Raw genomic sequence first — 17,356 nt, 5'->3', positions numbered from 1 at the left:
TAACCATAACTTACTTATCTTTAAACTCCAAGCCTTCCTTACTATTTAGTGAAATGGATAAGCTCTTATCTGCCAAATAGATCCTTCAGGGTTGTGTTTAACCTCATCACCTCGGATGAATTCCCCGTGACGTCTGGCGTACCTCAAGGTAGCCACTTAGGTCCCATTTTATTTAGTTTATACATTAATAATCTCCCATCGGTGATTACTTCCAGTCAGATCTTAATGCATGCTGACGATGTGAAACTGTTTCCTTCCTTCTCTCTAGAATCTCAATCACATCAGCTTCAAAGTGACTTGATTAATTTGGTTGCATGGTGCTCTTTGAATCTTCTGAAACTAAATCTGAGTAAATGTAAGAAGCTTCCTTTCTCAAGAAGAAACTCATTCATTAGTCAGTATTTCATAGTTTCGCATAAGTTGGAAGACGTCGATACGTTCACAGATTCAGGCGTTCTATTTGACCATAGATTATGTTTTAACTTGAATATTGAGCTCTTGTTAAGCAAAGCTAGCTGCGCGCTTGGTTTTATAAAGAGGTGGTCCAAAGAGCTTGATGATCCTTACATTACGAAAAGGGTATACATGTGTTTGTTTAGACCTATACTCGAGTATGCCTCTGTTGTGTGGTCTCCTTCATATAGGTGCTATATAGATTCAATTGAATCTGTTCAAAAGCAATTATTGCTGTTTGCTCTTAGGTATTTGGGTTGGGATCCGATTGCCTCTCTTCCCCTCTATGAAAATAGGTTGCTTTTGTTGTCCTTACCGTCTCTCGAGCAACGTAGATTTGTTCTTGGGATTTCCTTCGTAATCAAAGTAATAAATGGTGCTATTGACTCGCCTTCATTACTTGGTGAAATAAGCTTTAATGTCCCTAACCGCTTCTCTAGTCACTGTATCTTGGTTAAGCTTAGTCAATGTAAATATAATTTGGTAGAATTTTCTCATTTAGTCTATTCTATCGCAAAACACCAAAAAGAAAGAACAAAGACATTGGGTAAGGCCACTTTTACAAACTTGTGGAGTGATTTTTTATACAAATTGATTGCAGAGGAATTTCATAAGCGTTCACGCCCTTCTATTTAAGCTAAATGTAGCGTGTTCCTCTCGTTACGGTAAGTATTGTCCATCCCGAATGCGTTTAAATGCTAATCTATACATTACGATTTCTTAAACACAAACACCTACGTCGCAACAATAGTACATACTCTCTCCTTTATTTGAAAATCCCAGTACAAATATATAGGGGCGTTCATGGAACATATGAAGTATCATAAAAAAAACTAAACGTCTGTATATATACATATGGAACTTTTCTCATAATTGCAACGTAGCCGATGTTAAAATATAATTGTTGTTTCTTCCCTCAATTTTTTTTTATTATTACAATGTTTGGTTAACAAATAAGAGAAAACAAGTCTGCGATACGAACAGTTCCTGATACAGCAACTTATTGATGAGGCTATTTCACAAATGCAAAGTTGACAAATGGAAAAAATATAAGTTTACAGCTACATGCAACAGTGAGGATTAAACTTGGACTCTAAACTTTGATAGCGGTTAGGTACTTCTCGCACTCGCAAAAAATATTGTTATAAAATTCGCTATAGTTTCTGTCACTGGATCGCGGATAGTTTGGTCAAGAGAAATACACTTCAAAGTTCTTTTATTCACAATTATATTCCTCAAAATGTAGCATTATTCATAATTTATTTTTGGCAATAGTTTCGACCGGTCAACTCAAAATTCTTTTTTTAGTAACTCTGCCTTTCACAAATACTCTATTTATATACATTTTCAGAAGCATATTACTATACCAGTTTTTCCCTAATCGTTTTCGTCGGCCGGCAGCTGCATAATGCGCTTGCGAAAGTGCCCTTGGTTTTTCCCTGTCTGTTTTTCCACTAATCGTTTTCATCGGCCTCCATTTAATTAGCTGGAATGAACTGGATTTGGGATTTCCGTAACAATATTAAAAACATAGAACTCATTTAAAGCAAGATTTTATTGCTAAAATTTTTTCGTACAAAGAGGCAAACTTCCGAACTTCCAACTCACTTTTCACAGGTTCAAATTTTATGTGCGGTCAATAGTAGTTTGATCGTAGATATAGCGAGTGCTCAATCGAGAAAGACGTAATATTTACATATTGGGCACACACCGACTACGCTGCGGCCACTGCCTCCAAGTCTCTTTTCCTTTCTTTACTTCTCTCGAACCGTTTGGAGAAAAGCGAATTTCGTAACAATATGAATGCTGACTAAGCTCGTACTAAAATCAAAGTCGGTATGTCAACATAGGTTAAATAAATTCCAACACAAATATTTTCCTCTAGTCTTTGTGATCGCGAATGTCAGAAAGAGAAAAGGATTATATCGACTCAGGGCTTTTCAAAAGTATTTATAGTTTATAGGTATATATAGATATAGAAAGTGGAAACGTCTATACATGCTTATTTTGTTTGTTATGTAGAAACTGCCATGCATCAATGGAAGACTCGGAATTTTATTTTAAAAACTTGCGAATAAAATTACCAGCTAGGATATCAAGTTTAAATGCGGAAGCATCACCATCATTTGTAGATGTGCTCGTACCAAACTGTGTTAAGCACCAAGTTGCTCACGCAAATATTTAGTTTGAAGAATATTTTTGTTTACAATATTTTTGTTAGGATACGATAACTTTGCTAATTTACAGATTTTTACACATGATTTGAAAATTTTTGTGCAGAGACAACATCGTTCTTTCGTACAGTAGTTAACAGTAGTTAATTAAAAATGGAAAGTACTGATTATGACATTTGTGCGGGAAAGCAATGAAATGTAGACTTAAATGAGAATAAGGGTTTTCGTTACGTTCGCGTGAGTGTGCGTTTGCACTTTTTACAAGAGAATTTTTATTAATGCTGACAGTACATGAGCTTATGCAGCAGGCACTTTGTAGCGGCATGTGCTCTCGCGTTATCAATTTTATCAAAATATCAATTTTCCTTTTACGAACCTTGAACTTAGTTCTAATACCAATTGCCATCTCCTGCATGTGCTATTTAGTGCTGCGGTTTCTTGGTTTCATCCCGAGTCATCTGTTTACTGCATACGGTTTTTTGTTGTTTCTCGTACTTAAAAATGCTGTCACAAAGGCTGTACATACCATTAACAAATCCGTATTTCAAATTTTTGTTACAGTGTATCAAATTTTTCCTAATGTTTAGTAGGTAAGTTTTCTTTGCACTATAAACAAAGCCGTAATTTTATTTTCTTCTTAACGAAAGCGCAAACTACATTCTACAGGAGATTACGATTGGTAAGCCTGGATTGGTAAACTGTAGTTGAGGCCGAGTTTTATAGGGCAAAGTTGTCTTATTTCACTTCATAGTTAAATAGCAAACTCTCTATAAATTTTTTTTTCTTTTTGCCTACTCTTGGAAAGCAAAAATTCATGTCGTATATAGTTAAAATTTTTCAATGATCGCATCGTACCGGTATTCTTAACATTAGAAGCACAAATGTCGTGTGTTTGGAATTCCTCTATTATTCCCCGAATTTATTCAAAATTATATATATATTTCTGTCTATGTACACTTTAGAGACCGGGATAGAAATTTGTATCCGCGAGCAACGTGATTTCACTTTTTGTGGATCAAACTTGTTCCAATGCTGCATTCCTAGCAACAAATTATCAACTATAGAGCGGTAAATTACACAGCAAAGTTTATCGTGTGTTTTAAGTTATTAGTGAAATTTTTTGGACTATTGTTTAGTTACTTGTACTGTTTGTTCGTTTTCAGCAATATTAAACTTTTATTTCTCTATACTGTAGAGGCATTATGCGGGATGCCACAAAATTCAAGTAAGAAGGAAATGACGCAGACATATTAATTTTTACCCGGACGGTATGGTCGGTAGTACCGTCTTCATATGATGTTCACATGCACTTTTTAAAATTAGAACTTGAAAAAAAAAAAATGCACGCGATAGCAATCTCCACTAATTGCTATTGCTTGAGAAATGGCATTTTCAACGAATAAGTCGATAACGGCTCCAGGCAAAGGTCCACACAAAACAGTGAAACGTTGTGGATACATTCGTTTGCCAACAATTACTCGTAAATTTTCGGATTAACCAACCCCCCAAGATGAAAATGTGCCCTATCATTGAAGACTATTTCGCTTGAAAAATATTATATATCGTTGCTCTATGAGCCGCTCAACGCGTTCTACGATTTTAGTTATTAATAGCACAGGACTGACCGCTGTCACGCTATCTCTGTTTTAAGACAATGCTTGTTGACAATACTTTACTGCGCGAATGAGAGGGCGACATTCATATATAATGATAACAGCCTATACGTATATTGATAAATTGGTTATTTGAAGAGTAGCGTTAGCTATCCCTAAAATGACAACATGTCTAACTAAAAAGGATGTATTAAAACTTATCAAGGATCAATTTAGTTAGCCCGGCTATTAAAATGCCTTAACGTTCATTTCAAATAACGCGAAATGTTCTACTCGTTTAACAAATATATTAGATTCACTTTCTTTAGGAATTATTGCCATGCTGCTGTCTACATCAGAAATCTTTCTCATACGCTTTGTGTGTTTGCATTTAATGGCTGGATTGATATGTTGGCAAAACAAACTTTATTTGTCAATAACGGCAAGCTTAGGCTCATTTAACCAAGTATATAAAACCGACAAAGCAGCAAGAATACTGAGAATAGCCGTCTTAATCAATTTAATTAGTCAAGAGGTTACTAACGATTCGCCTACGCATCCAAAAAAATGTGCTTTTTGAAGAAAATTTTCGTAAATCAGTATAAAGCTCCTAGTGCCGAAAAGAGTAACATAAAAGCAAAGTGTGAGGAAAAAAGTGTTTGCAATATGCAAAAATAACTAAAAGTATGTCATATCTCTGCCATCAAACTGGAACGTCCAAGATATAATTGAATTTCCTTTAGTTTAGCTTCTATTCATTTATTTATTTTTTCCTCTTGATTTATAATTGGTATTGCTATCTTCTAATTAGTATCATTTTTATTGTAATTTTTTCTTGATTTGTTAATGTTATGATTATTGTTTTATGAATTTGGGTTTTCTTTTTCGGTAGAAGGTGCACGAAAATATATGTAGTTTTAAGCATAAGTCTACATGATGTTAGTGAAACAGCAAACTAATAGAATAGCGAACAGAGTGCCTGTATCCGAACTATTAGTAAAATTGGAATAGATTGGCAATTTAATCTTTAGATAAATATAATATATCTTTAGATAAATATAATATATTTATATAGATTTAGGCAAGTTTTGAAACAGAGAGAAATTGTTATAATTTGTCAAATAATCAGAGCGAAGAATACAAAAAGTGGCCGAGTGTTCGCAAGAATTAGCGAATAAATTTGTTAAGGGAAGACAAAAAGAAAATGGTCAGGAGACTGTAAATTACATGTATAGGATTGACTCTAAAGTGTATTTGTCTATTCTATAAATTTTGTTTAAGTGGTCGCCGCACTTGGTATGGTTGAACAGTGGTCTGCTAATGAAGTAGATGCCTCCGCCACCAATGTGAGTTGATCTTTATTCGTGCGCCCAATTTTCTTCAGACCAACTATTTTCTCCGCATATTAGTTCTAGATGCATTCTGATGAATCCATATATATGATACAACAAGCCGAGTTTTCATTGTTTCCAATTATTTTTCTTTAGTTTTAAATATTCTTCTTTTTATTTTATTCAATACTCTGATTACCTATTTCTCTTTGTTGGGGGATTCATCTTTTCAAAAACCATGCTTAATCAATATTCCGAACGTACATAATTTTTAATTTAGTTCTGATATTAGTAGCATTAAAGCGTCAACTTGCTTTTAGTCAATTAAAATTTGTAGATGTCGCTAGATAGGTTCCATAAGTGCGTTAGTAAAAATTTGGTTTGAAATTTTGGCTATGAAAGACGTTGTAGCTCTATATTGTAATGACAGCCAAAACTGCAATAAAAAAATAATCTTCTCCGATGTTTATTTGTGAACTTCTATGTTACTAAGTATACAAGAAGTCTACAAAGCCAACGTATGCCAAAGAATACTGTACGTGTTGTCAAAAGTCCTCAAGTGATAATGTAGACGTAATTATCTGTGCCTTTATAGATAGAATATATTATTTCAATGAGCGAAGCTAATATTAAAAGATGATTAACACCCGTAGCTGCGATGCGTCTAGTATTTATACTCTTTTCATAAAACGTAAGAAAAAACTATTTTCGAAACAAATTTATTGAACAATAATTAAACACATGCCAGACAAACTATATATTAGTTTGGGGAAAAAGAAATCCATTATTTTTATATGAACTTCAGGACTTTATTTAACATGCTTCGGATTGTCCGATTTGGGTCAAATATGCACCGTTTTGTTATATGATTTGTTGTCATTTTAAAGGTAACTTCAAAATGCCTCTCTCATAGAAGTCCTGGCCTCTATTTGCAAAAAACTCTAGTAGTCGATTTTCACAATCCTCCCTAGATTCCAATTTTTTATCATTAAAGAAATTTTGCAATGCAAGAAAAAGATGATAATCGCTTGATGCCAAGTCCGGACTGTATGGCGGATGCATTAAAACTTCCCAACCAAGCTCCCGAAGTTTCTGGCGAGTCACTGTAAATGTGTGTGGCCTAGCGTTGTCCTGGTGAAACAGGACACCTCTCCTGTTGGCCAATTCTGGCCGTTTCTGGTCAATCGCTATCTTCAAACGGTCCAGTTGTGGACAGTAGAGATTAGAATTTAGCGTTTGGCCATATGGAAGCAACTCATAATAAATAATCCCCTTCCAGTCCCACCGAATGCATAGCAAAACCTTCCTGGCCGTTTGAGGTGCTTCACCGCTTGTTAACTTCCATTTTTAACACGCTGTAACTCACAACTGAATGCACCAAACAAAAAACAGCAAAATAATTTTTTTTACTGCGAAATGTCACCTTTCCAACGAGCATAAATCTGAAATTGTTTGATCGATACTTTACGAGAAATCTATCAGTGCAGCCATCTACCGAAAAAATAACGCATTTCTTTTTCCCCAAACTAATATATATAGATATATTAGATATATGAAAATAACTAAAATAAAATGAAAAAAAATGTACACGCTTCTCGATTTATGTAATCAGAGTGAAAGCACGTTCAATTTGATGTAAAATTTATAGGAATTGGCGGAAGCCCGGGGGAGTTTAAGGTACAATCACTTGATAATGCTGGCGAAGAGTTCGTAGTGAATTGTAATAATATTATTAAATAAGTTGTTAAAGCTCCGCTGATCTATGAAACAAAAATTTTAAAAAACATTTTATTAAAGTGCTTTTTATATTTATGAAAATTTTATTTCATTACCGTAAAATATAGAGAGCGATCAATATTGAATAAGCCAGCAGCGGTAAAACTTATCTTTAGATGCAACAGCTGCATAGAAAATTGCTGTAATTTCTCTTTAACGTCAGGCGACTTTGCTTTATTTAGTAAAGCGTGAACAATACTACCTGTTTTTTCGCTCTACAAAAGAAATTAATTGACGGTTCAAATTTACGCTTCTTAGTCAATCAAATGTAGGTCTTTATTTACCTTTTTTATGGCGCGATTGCTACCCTCCACAATGGAAATAATAGCAATCAAATATAGTATCATTTGACAAGAAAAAAATGTGACAAATTCTATCGTCTTAAATTTGCTTTCGCGTTTCGTTTTGCCTAACAACGTTTCCAAAACATAATAGGCATCGAAGACGATTATCAAAAAAGCTATTGATATTATGGTTAACAGCTGATAGGTAAAATATTTATTAGCTGTCGATGCAGCCTCGCATATAAGTTGATGAATTTCCATAGATTCCTGTATAACGTCACAGGGATTCTTCGAAACTATAGTGTACATAGAAAAAGAATCTAAGCATTGTAAAGACTTTTGTTTATGACTAATAGTTTTAATGCTGCGCGTTTCCCATTGATGGCGGAGATTCTTAAGGACCTGTGAACAAGAAAAGAGAACAAAAGTTTTTAGTTTCTCTATTGCAAATAGGTTTACATGCAAAAGATTAACAAGCAAAAACACTGTAGTGGGCCGCGCCGAATCATTAAATGACTCCACTTCGATTAATGCAGCTATTCATATACGACTTATTAAAATCATATGAGAAATAGTTGAAACGTGGTCCTATATGGACCATTTTCAATAGAGTTTGTTCTACAACACGTCGTCTTGTGTGTCCATGCGTTCACCTTTTGTTTTGATGAAAATTATACACTGATCGTTTTTACGATTTAATAATTCTGTTTTTAGAAAAAACTTGCTAGTTTTAATGTTTCTCGACAAAAACCTTGTAAGTGACCAAGAAAAAATTTACATTCTGACGTGGAAAATAAACGTGGAAAATTCAGAAGGGACGACAAAAGTGTAAGCAGCATAGAATGTGTAAATCTGGACCCTGCCCAACTGTAACTTCTCGAAAATTTATTTTTAAAACACGCACGAGTGTTTAGAAAAGCCTGCAACTGTTATTTGTTGTTGAAATAACTTAACAGTTAAACAAAGGTTTTGTCATAGTTCACATTACACATTATTTTATAAATTGAGTTTACCTTAGAAGTGGTTTACCTTGTTAATTAAATCGTAATGTTGAGTAAACCGCATAATGAACGCAACATTTAATGTTACGACACTTAATAAGAAGATATGTGGTACAAAAAAAGCTACAATAGCTTGAAATGTGGGCCAAACATTATTATGGAACAACATCCAAAAGCTCCCGCCAATGTAAATTGAACAAATGCTAATGATAAACATTAACTTGGAATGGCGAAATTTCATAATGAAGCGATAGTTAAATTCAACGCCTACACCCAGGAATTGATTATCGATTTTGGCTACCACATGGTATAATTCCATTAAATCATTAGTTTTATATAAACTAACACCAAATAATATTAACATCCCACTCATGCCAATAAATTTTTGCAATACATCGCCGACTTGGGATATTTCAGTTTTGAAAAAATATCCAACAATCGATTCATCCATTAAAAAGGAATAAATAAATGAATATAAAAAAAAAAGCACTTGAACGATACTAATAATATAACCGATCCGCGAAATATAAATATTACGCTCGCCGTCACGTTCGGATGACGATATTCTTATTGGTGTTAGACCCATTAGGAAAGTTGTCCATAGTAAAGTTTGTTCTGCCGCATACGAATCACTCGGTTTAATAAAATCACGCCAAAAAGTCATTTAATACAGAAACAACAGAACAATGTTGCAAGGCTTACGAATCACTAAAACTTGTTTAAAGAGTGCAAAGTGATTTTATACCTTTTATTTGTTTTGCTGATTATGAACAGAAAAGCGAAGAGTTGTCAGTTTGTTATAGTTTCTTATAATTTTAAATTAATTTTTAAAAAGAAAGTTGAGAGGTTATTATTGACAGTTGACAGGTTATTAACCACAACTGTTTAATACAAGTCATAGCTCTACGTTTGATAACAAACACATTGCAAAGCGGGCACGGACCAATACTTTACAGCATGAAAACAGCTTCAACGGTGCCGATACTGCATTGCGCTTTAATGTAATAGTAGGCAGCCAGTATCTGGTCAGAAGCACCACTGTTACGGCGACTTATCAGTTCAATAAAGCACGAGAACATTGTACTCGCTGATGACACGTTCCGAAGAAAAAAGTCTCTGAAAGTAGGAAAAGCGGGCAATACTGAGTTCACGAAACGGGAACATCTCCCTGATTGGCCATATTACACTATATATTGGGATAGTGGAAAACGGTCTTGAAATAAAAACATCGATCAATTCAGCTAAGATATGAAAGAAAACTTTGTCGGTGAGAGCGTAAGCAACTTTATAATGCGTTATTATACCATGATTGGAAAATCAACTCCAGAAAACAAAAATGTCAAGGAATGATCTTCTCTTTGATTGAAACGTTCAACTTGCGAAGTTATTGATGGTTATTATAAAGACATCGTCGTCGGCAACTTATTTCACTTGACTCATAGTAAACTTGACACTTTTAATAGCACCCAAAACTATCTTTGTTAGAACTTAATTGTCTACATGTCCCGTGGCTTGGTGCTGTAATTGAAAATCACTCATTTTGGTCATTCATGTATTTGTTGAATCTATGCCCGCATTCAGTTGGACTATACCGTTGTCATGCCTACCGGTAGCAATTACATTTCCGGTTGGATTAGAAACTTTTCATCCCGCACCTGTTCGTATGTCACAGTTTCTTTTTTAAAATCAACTTTTATCGCTGTTTGAATCGTATCGATCGCTTCTGCATGCATTGTCCAATTATCTGCGATAATTATATCGTTACTCTTATGGCGAAGAAGATTACTTCCTTAGCTGTAAACAAACCAATCACATAATTTATATTGATAACTAGCTGCAATTGAGCATAAATTTAGGTTTTTTTGTGTTTAGGTTCTTCTATCAAACCTATCCATTCCTCGTCTGGCTTAAGCGCAGCGCCTCTCAATTTACATGCTGTTGTAAGAATTTCGTGCGCATAAAGCAAAAGGCTGACACCTCGTGCTAAACCAACTTTCTCGAAAAAGCCGCAGAGTGTATTCCACATTTCATATGTAGTCTTGCGTTCGCCAATGTAGGAATATGTTGTCTTATTTATCATCAACATTAATTCCGCCTTTTCTTGGATGAGATTTTCTTCTTTAACTTCATCTCCTTTTACGATCTGCCATACGTCTTCCATTTGGAGATAAACTTCCACAGAAAACTTGCAGTCCTCAACGCTTTCGCAGCTTTCAAGAAAACTGTTATTTGATGGAATTTTATCCTACACTATATTAAGCAGGCCGTGTAACCTATTGGTACTAATAAAACAAATAGTATTTCTCATAGCCGACTTTATTTTGAATTTTCTTTACCAAATGGTTTGCTCATTAAAGATATAACTCATATTTTCGGCTACTGTAAGCCCATAAATCATTACTATCAGTATTGTTTCTGTGATATTTACAAGGCAAGTGTTCTCTATAATTTCTGAGGGCTTTCTGCTGGGCTTCCTGCATCAGATTTTTCCTGGCAAAGTAGTCTTGTGTTTTGACCTTATAGTCACAGACGCATCATTCATTATCCACGATATGACCAAAGTACTTTGTAAAGAAACCAATACTCTGCATTTGGTGCAATACGTGTACAGTGTTCAATTTGAACAATGCATCGTTTAACTAATGGCAGGGATGTAAGAAGAGACGAGAATGAGTGATTTTTCAATGAAATAGCCATTACACTGGCATCTTCCACGACATCATCGACACGCTAATTTCTTATCGCATCGGCTTGTTTTTTCACCTGATGACGCATATCTTGGCCGGGCTGTACTCATTCAGCAAAAAGAGTAAAATTGCTTGGATGATTGGTTTATGTCGAAAGACACGTCGTCGCGTTGTCGCGGTCTTCATGTGTTCTTAGAGAGATAGCAGAAACGCATAACTAGTGATGTACGTTGGTTCGAATAATACATGTTTTACCGAAATTCTTACTTTTTTGTTGATCAGAAAAATTCGAAGGCTCATTTGCGCACTTACTGTAAACAGTTCTGATCAGATATGCTTGTATCTAATTATACGCTTAAACGAATTGTATCTTTTCACACTTCGCAGGATAACGTGTACGGGCCGACGAGTAAAAAGAGTCTGGCCAAACCGAAGAGATGCTTCTGATTGCTAAAATTAGAAATTTTCTCAAGAGGTCTAACATTTTTGCTCACTGTAATTAAAAAAAATTTTGTGTCAATGCAGCAGAGGGGACTGCAAAGAGTTGCACAACGATAATGACACTCTTATATGCTTACCTTATTAAGTATAACCAAACGACGTTCAAAACTGCGCGCCACAAAACAAAATAAGCAAATTGCCAGAAATAATACAGAATGTTGGAGAAAAAATGTAACACACACAGTAAATGACGGCGTAATATTCATGGACATTAAGAGACGATAAACACCCATAAAATAAACACCAATCACCAGACTTTTAAATGTTAACATAACAATAGAAAAACGATAAATACGCGAATATTTAACTTTAATGCCAATATTAGCGAAGTTTTTATCTAAATTATGTAATGTAGCGATGACACGTAACATTTTGCTGCGTTGAGTTACGGCCGATATATATATAACAGTGCCTGTTATGAGACCATTGCAGATTTGCATTGTATTACCGACATCGGAAATTTTGTTGCGGAAAAAGTACCCAGCGACCGATTCCTCTCGTAGTAATGAGATTACGTAGCAGCTGCCATACAGCAGAATATAGAGAGCGATATTGATGAACCCGAACGTCGACATTTTTATACTTTTTTCACCTCCTTTATTTGTTGTTACGCGAAACGGTGTTAAACCATAGAGAAAGGTGATGAAAAACAAAGGCTGCAAAGCTTCAAACACCTGATGCGAGATGAAATGCTGACGTAAATGTTGAAATTTCGTAGACATTGTCAAGTGGATGCGCTTATATTTACTTTTCTTTATTAGCAAAAATCCTTGAAAAATTTTTATCTTATTCACTGTGATAAAGAAGTTGTACTAAATCCACTTATCAAAAGATTATCATCATATTGGCTTTCTTTCAACTGCTGCAATTCGTTTATTATTGCAGCAATAGGATATAAAAATTTCTGCTGCTATTCGTTTATATTTATTTAATAGATTTTTAATTTCAAGACACATTACTGCAAATCAACCACGCCACTCGTTTCAAATTTCGCCTTAACATTGCGCATTATTCCAGTTAAACTTAGCCATTGCTTGTTGTTTGAAGTAGACTTGTGCCTTCAACACATGAAAGCGTTGGGGTCACTAAAGCACACTTGCGGCGAACGTCTATTTGTATGAAGTCTAATAATTTCATAACTTCCGTCGTAGTAAATGTTCTTGTGCAATAAATTATATCTATCTAATCTAGAATATTGAAAATTGATATCATTCCGTGTACTTCAAGCGCATTTGATTCACTTAAAGCATGTACAACAGGTATAAAAATTTTTTCTTAACTTTCAGTCCGAAGATATTTTCGTACGTAGACGCATAAAGTTGCATAGAGTCATAAGCAATTTTGAACAAATAAGAACAGTTTATACACATCACCGTTCCAATAAAGGAAGGGAAGTACACTTTCGTATCCTATAATACCGGGTGGGCGTGAGGTTTTTAAAATAAAAGTGAAAGTTTTAATGGTATTGCACTTTATGAGTAACAAGCAAAAGTTCACAGTTACGTAGGCGTGTGCACGTTGTAGGCGTGTCCTTTGATCGGTTTTGGTTGTTTCCAAATTCTTTTGCAAATTTTTAGGCGATATCACCACTTTTGGGAGAACAGATACTCCAAAGTTGGTCAGATGTACAGACGAACAGGCGAAAATGCTTAGTTGCATTCCGAATTTGAAAATCATCAAAAATGTTTTGAAGCTATGAAGGTGTTGGAAAAAGAATTAAAATTTAAATGGGATAAGCGTAGTCAATTTTTACCATTTTATATTGCACTTTCGCGTTCTAAGAGACACTCATCTTGAGAGGGTGAAATAAATAAAATTTTCAATATAGGATCGTGATCACGTCAAGAATAATCGCTTTAAAATATTACAACTTTTGATGGCTTCGTTTACTACTGAATGTTTGGAAGTAATCAAGAAAAAGCAGCAATTTCATACGGTATCTACTATTATTATTGTTATAATTATTGTTATTATTATAATTTTAGACTAATGAAATAAATTCTTAGACTAAAAGAAAAAGACATTGAGCACTAGCAACACAGGCTGTCGGCTCTAATTTATAAAAGTATATTAGAGATTGAGCCTAGTAATTTTAACAAAGTAATGCATTATATTGAAGTTCAGTTCTGTAACTAATTGTAGAATGTCCATGATTAGTCGCTTCAACACAACACTTCTAGCCAAGGAAAAGTTAAGGTAGTCAAAGAAAATGTGCTTTATAGTGAGAATTTTCCACAATTGCAGATTGGGGAGTAAGACTTCTTCAAGATCCATTGGTGGGTTGCAATTTTACGGCCAAGGCGAATTCTCGAAAAGGTTTGGATTTTCTTTTTTCAAAGTTTGTTGGATATAAAGATGGAATTAAATGATGGATAATAAAAGAGCGACGCCGATGACGGTATCGTAGATTTCCTTCTATAATTTACTCTTTAACTTTTATTTCAACGTAGCTTTGAAGACCAAGCTTTTCCATAACGTCGTCTAAGATTAGAGATGAACAAGCAGAATACTTCCCCGCTAGACCAGCTTCCTCATTTACAAATAAACCGATATTACTTGGTACCAAATCATCTTAATTTTTTCCCCGGGTGTTGTAATCGCATTCCTTAATTTGTTGATGGTGCTCTATCTCGAAGTCGAAGGGTTCCGAATAGCTTTCTAGAGAAATTAGGAGTAACAACGACGGTTTTGGGTTTGTCTTTATGGGAAACGTTCGCAGCGTGAAAGACAGCTGTGGTTTCGGTTGTGAAAGTTGAAGCACTTTGGTGAATTATGTGGTTGAGAAGAACCTGTCCTGAAGCATCAACCACACCACAAGTAGGTGGCAGACCGGAAGATTTTAAGCCATTTGTGTATTAAAGGTTCCAAACGTTACTCTCCAGTACTTGGATTTTTTCCTAAAGACGTTGTTTGAAGTATCTTCTTTCTTGTGCATAGGCATCGAAAAGTCAAAGAAGTCGTGTTTCAAAATCCATGGAGGTTTAACTTCAAAATAGCGGAAAATTTACAAGGAAATGTTTAATTCCTTTGCGATGTACAAGTAATGTTCAATTGCAGATTGTGACTTTCGAATTTTCTTGGCAATAATAATGTTTCTCACAATTTCACCGAGAATTTTGTTTTAATTAAGAAGCTTAGGGACGATTTCAGCTTTTAACTCATAAAGTCTATTTTCTAAAGCTGGGAGACCAGTTTCAATTATAATATTATTCATGGGCTTTGTCCGAAAAGCATAGCAACTTGCTTTGACGGCTTCGGGAGAGACCGGTTGAAGAATGTTGACATTAGATTTGCAGCTATTGCTATAAATTATGAAAGCATAGTTAATCTTACATAAAACAAGCTTTTTAGTAAGATAAGCAATAGTGTTAATATGCGTATGGCTTTTCAAAGCACCGTTTTGTATGAAATTTACTATTGTTAAAATCGAATGTTTTACCCGAAAACAGTGTGTTTTTCAACGACATTTGATGGAAAACGTCAGCCCGAGAATAGCGTCTGAACGTTTAGTACTGGTAAGTCATTAATACACATCAGTAGATTTCTTGCATCTAATATCTGCTTTCGATAAATGTCCACTTTTTCTGATTCTTGCATAGAAATTTTAGCGTCTGACGGGTTTGCCCATGTGGAGACCTCCCGTCCAGTGGGTTCTAGGATGTTGACTGCCTTCATGCTACCTTTTTCTTTTGTTAAAATGTATACATCGTCTGATTGGAGACCATGTTCGATCAAAGAATTTTGCTAATTTCATCGAAAGCGATCTGAGAAAGCGTGACAGAAAAGGAGATCCTTGTGGAATGCCATTCATTAGCGGAAAGGAAGCAGAGAGATAGTTGTTAATTCTAACTTTAAACCGCCGATGCGACATGAATGATTTGATGTAGTTGAAGAATTTGGGTCCAACATTCCATGATTTCAAAAGTCTTAAAATAACATGAAGACCAACTCTGTCAAATGCTTTTGCAAAATCAATTAGGAGAATTGTTACGTGATTTCGTTCGGAAATTGCTTTGCTTGTGAAATAATCAATATGTAACAGAGCGTCGATGCATCCTCTACCCCGCTTGAAACCAACTTGTTGCTTTGTTATTAGGTTCTTGGACTCAAGAAACCAAGATAATCTAGATGCCATAATCTGCTCTAATACCTTAGAGAGGCAAGATAAAAGAGAAATTGGGCGATAATCTGATGCGGTGGAGACATTTTTTGACTTTGGAATTGGAACAACTGTTGCCAGTTTCCACATGTAGGGTATATGGCCAGTCATAAATGCCGTATTATTTAGGTCCAGTAATTTCTTTTTACTAGACTTGGGCATAGCACTGATCATTTGGTATGAGATGCGGTCTAGACGAGGTGTCCTCCCCTTCAAATTGGACAGACAACTTCCAAGTTCTAAGGTGGATATGCAATTTTCCAAGAACATGGCACATCTGTCAATACAATTTGAAAGAGATATTGGAGTCCTTTTATTTTCGATGAAAGCACTGGAGAAGTTGCTGTCAGATGAGTATTCACACCACACTTTTCCATAGTAATTAGAAATCTCATCTGCGTCTGTTAAAGTTCCATTGGGAGTGCAGATGGCAGAAATTTCGTTCAGGTTTGAAGTCCCATTAAGTCTGTTGATTTTGTTCCAGACAACTTTCATTGATGTATTTCTGTGAATTCGTCTCGAGAAAAGTTCGAAACTAAGTGCTTTTGATTTCCGTAATTCTTTCCTGAATAGAGCATTGGCCTTTTTGTATAATAACAAGTGATTCTGATCAGGACATCTTTTCAAGCGGTGCCGGGAAACTCGTTTAAAAAACTATTGGATTGAGGAATAGAGAGATGAGCAGCCGTGCGAATCGCTTTAGACATAATAGCAGCATCATGGTTGCAGTTTCCGTTAAATGGCTTTGAACAGAGGACTGACTAACAGAGGATTTTCAAAGGTTAAGATCGACTATGATTGGAAAGTGATCACTATTATGTAGATCATCAGAAATAGACCAGGAAACTAAAGGAAGAAGTGACGGAGGGCAACATGTTAAATCACCCGGAGAGATGTGATGAGCTGAAAAGTGCTTTCCCAACATTTAAAATGCACATATTGCGTTGAGTGAGAGCCTTTTCTAAAACAGTACCGCGAGTGTTGTTCACTGTTGAGCCCCAGATGGTATTCCAGCTGTTGAAATCGCCGCATATAATTAATGGGGGGGAAAGTACGGAGAATAAATTGTAGAGTTCTTGCTGAGAAAACGATTGCGAAGGTGGAATATAGAGCGAAAGCACTGTAAATTTTATATTTAACATTATTTGTATCGCTACGGCTTGTATATTTGAGCTTAAATTTATTCGTTTGTGAAGTATACTTGATTTTATAAAAACACCTACTCCTTGTTTGGAATATGAGTTTTGATCAGCATTCGTGAAGTATCCAGTATATAATTTGGGTGGAATAGGATTAAAAGAGCTTCTACAATTGGTTTCTTGAAGCGATAAAAAGGTTGGAACAAAATCAGTTATGAGTGTACGGAGTTCATCAAAATTATTAATAAGTCCCTTAATG

The 17,356-nt window shown here is 35.2% G+C and overlaps 1 protein-coding gene across 1 annotated transcript; it reads right to left on the bottom strand.

The window, feature by feature from the left end:
• Positions 1-7,175: 7,175 nt before the first annotated feature.
• LOC119641895 (putative gustatory receptor 28b) lies at positions 7,176-12,729 on the bottom strand. Its single transcript, XM_038040785.1, has 4 exons — positions 11,877-12,729; positions 7,611-8,012; positions 7,383-7,541; positions 7,176-7,310 (listed from the first exon to the last, which is right to left on the bottom strand). Exons 1-4 carry the CDS (start codon positions 12,519-12,521, stop codon positions 7,176-7,178), a joined length of 1,341 nt encoding a protein of 446 aa, XP_037896713.1. The 5' UTR covers positions 12,522-12,729.
• Positions 12,730-17,356: the final 4,627 nt, after the last annotated feature.

The sequence above is a fragment of the Glossina fuscipes genome, unplaced genomic scaffold, assembly GCF_014805625.2.
Source record: "Glossina fuscipes isolate IAEA_lab_2018 unplaced genomic scaffold, Yale_Gfus_2 188, whole genome shotgun sequence".
Classification (NCBI taxonomy): domain Eukaryota; kingdom Metazoa; phylum Arthropoda; class Insecta; order Diptera; family Glossinidae; genus Glossina; species Glossina fuscipes.
Note: the sequence above shows the minus strand (reverse complement) of the source record. Positions and strands in the feature narration are given on the sequence as shown.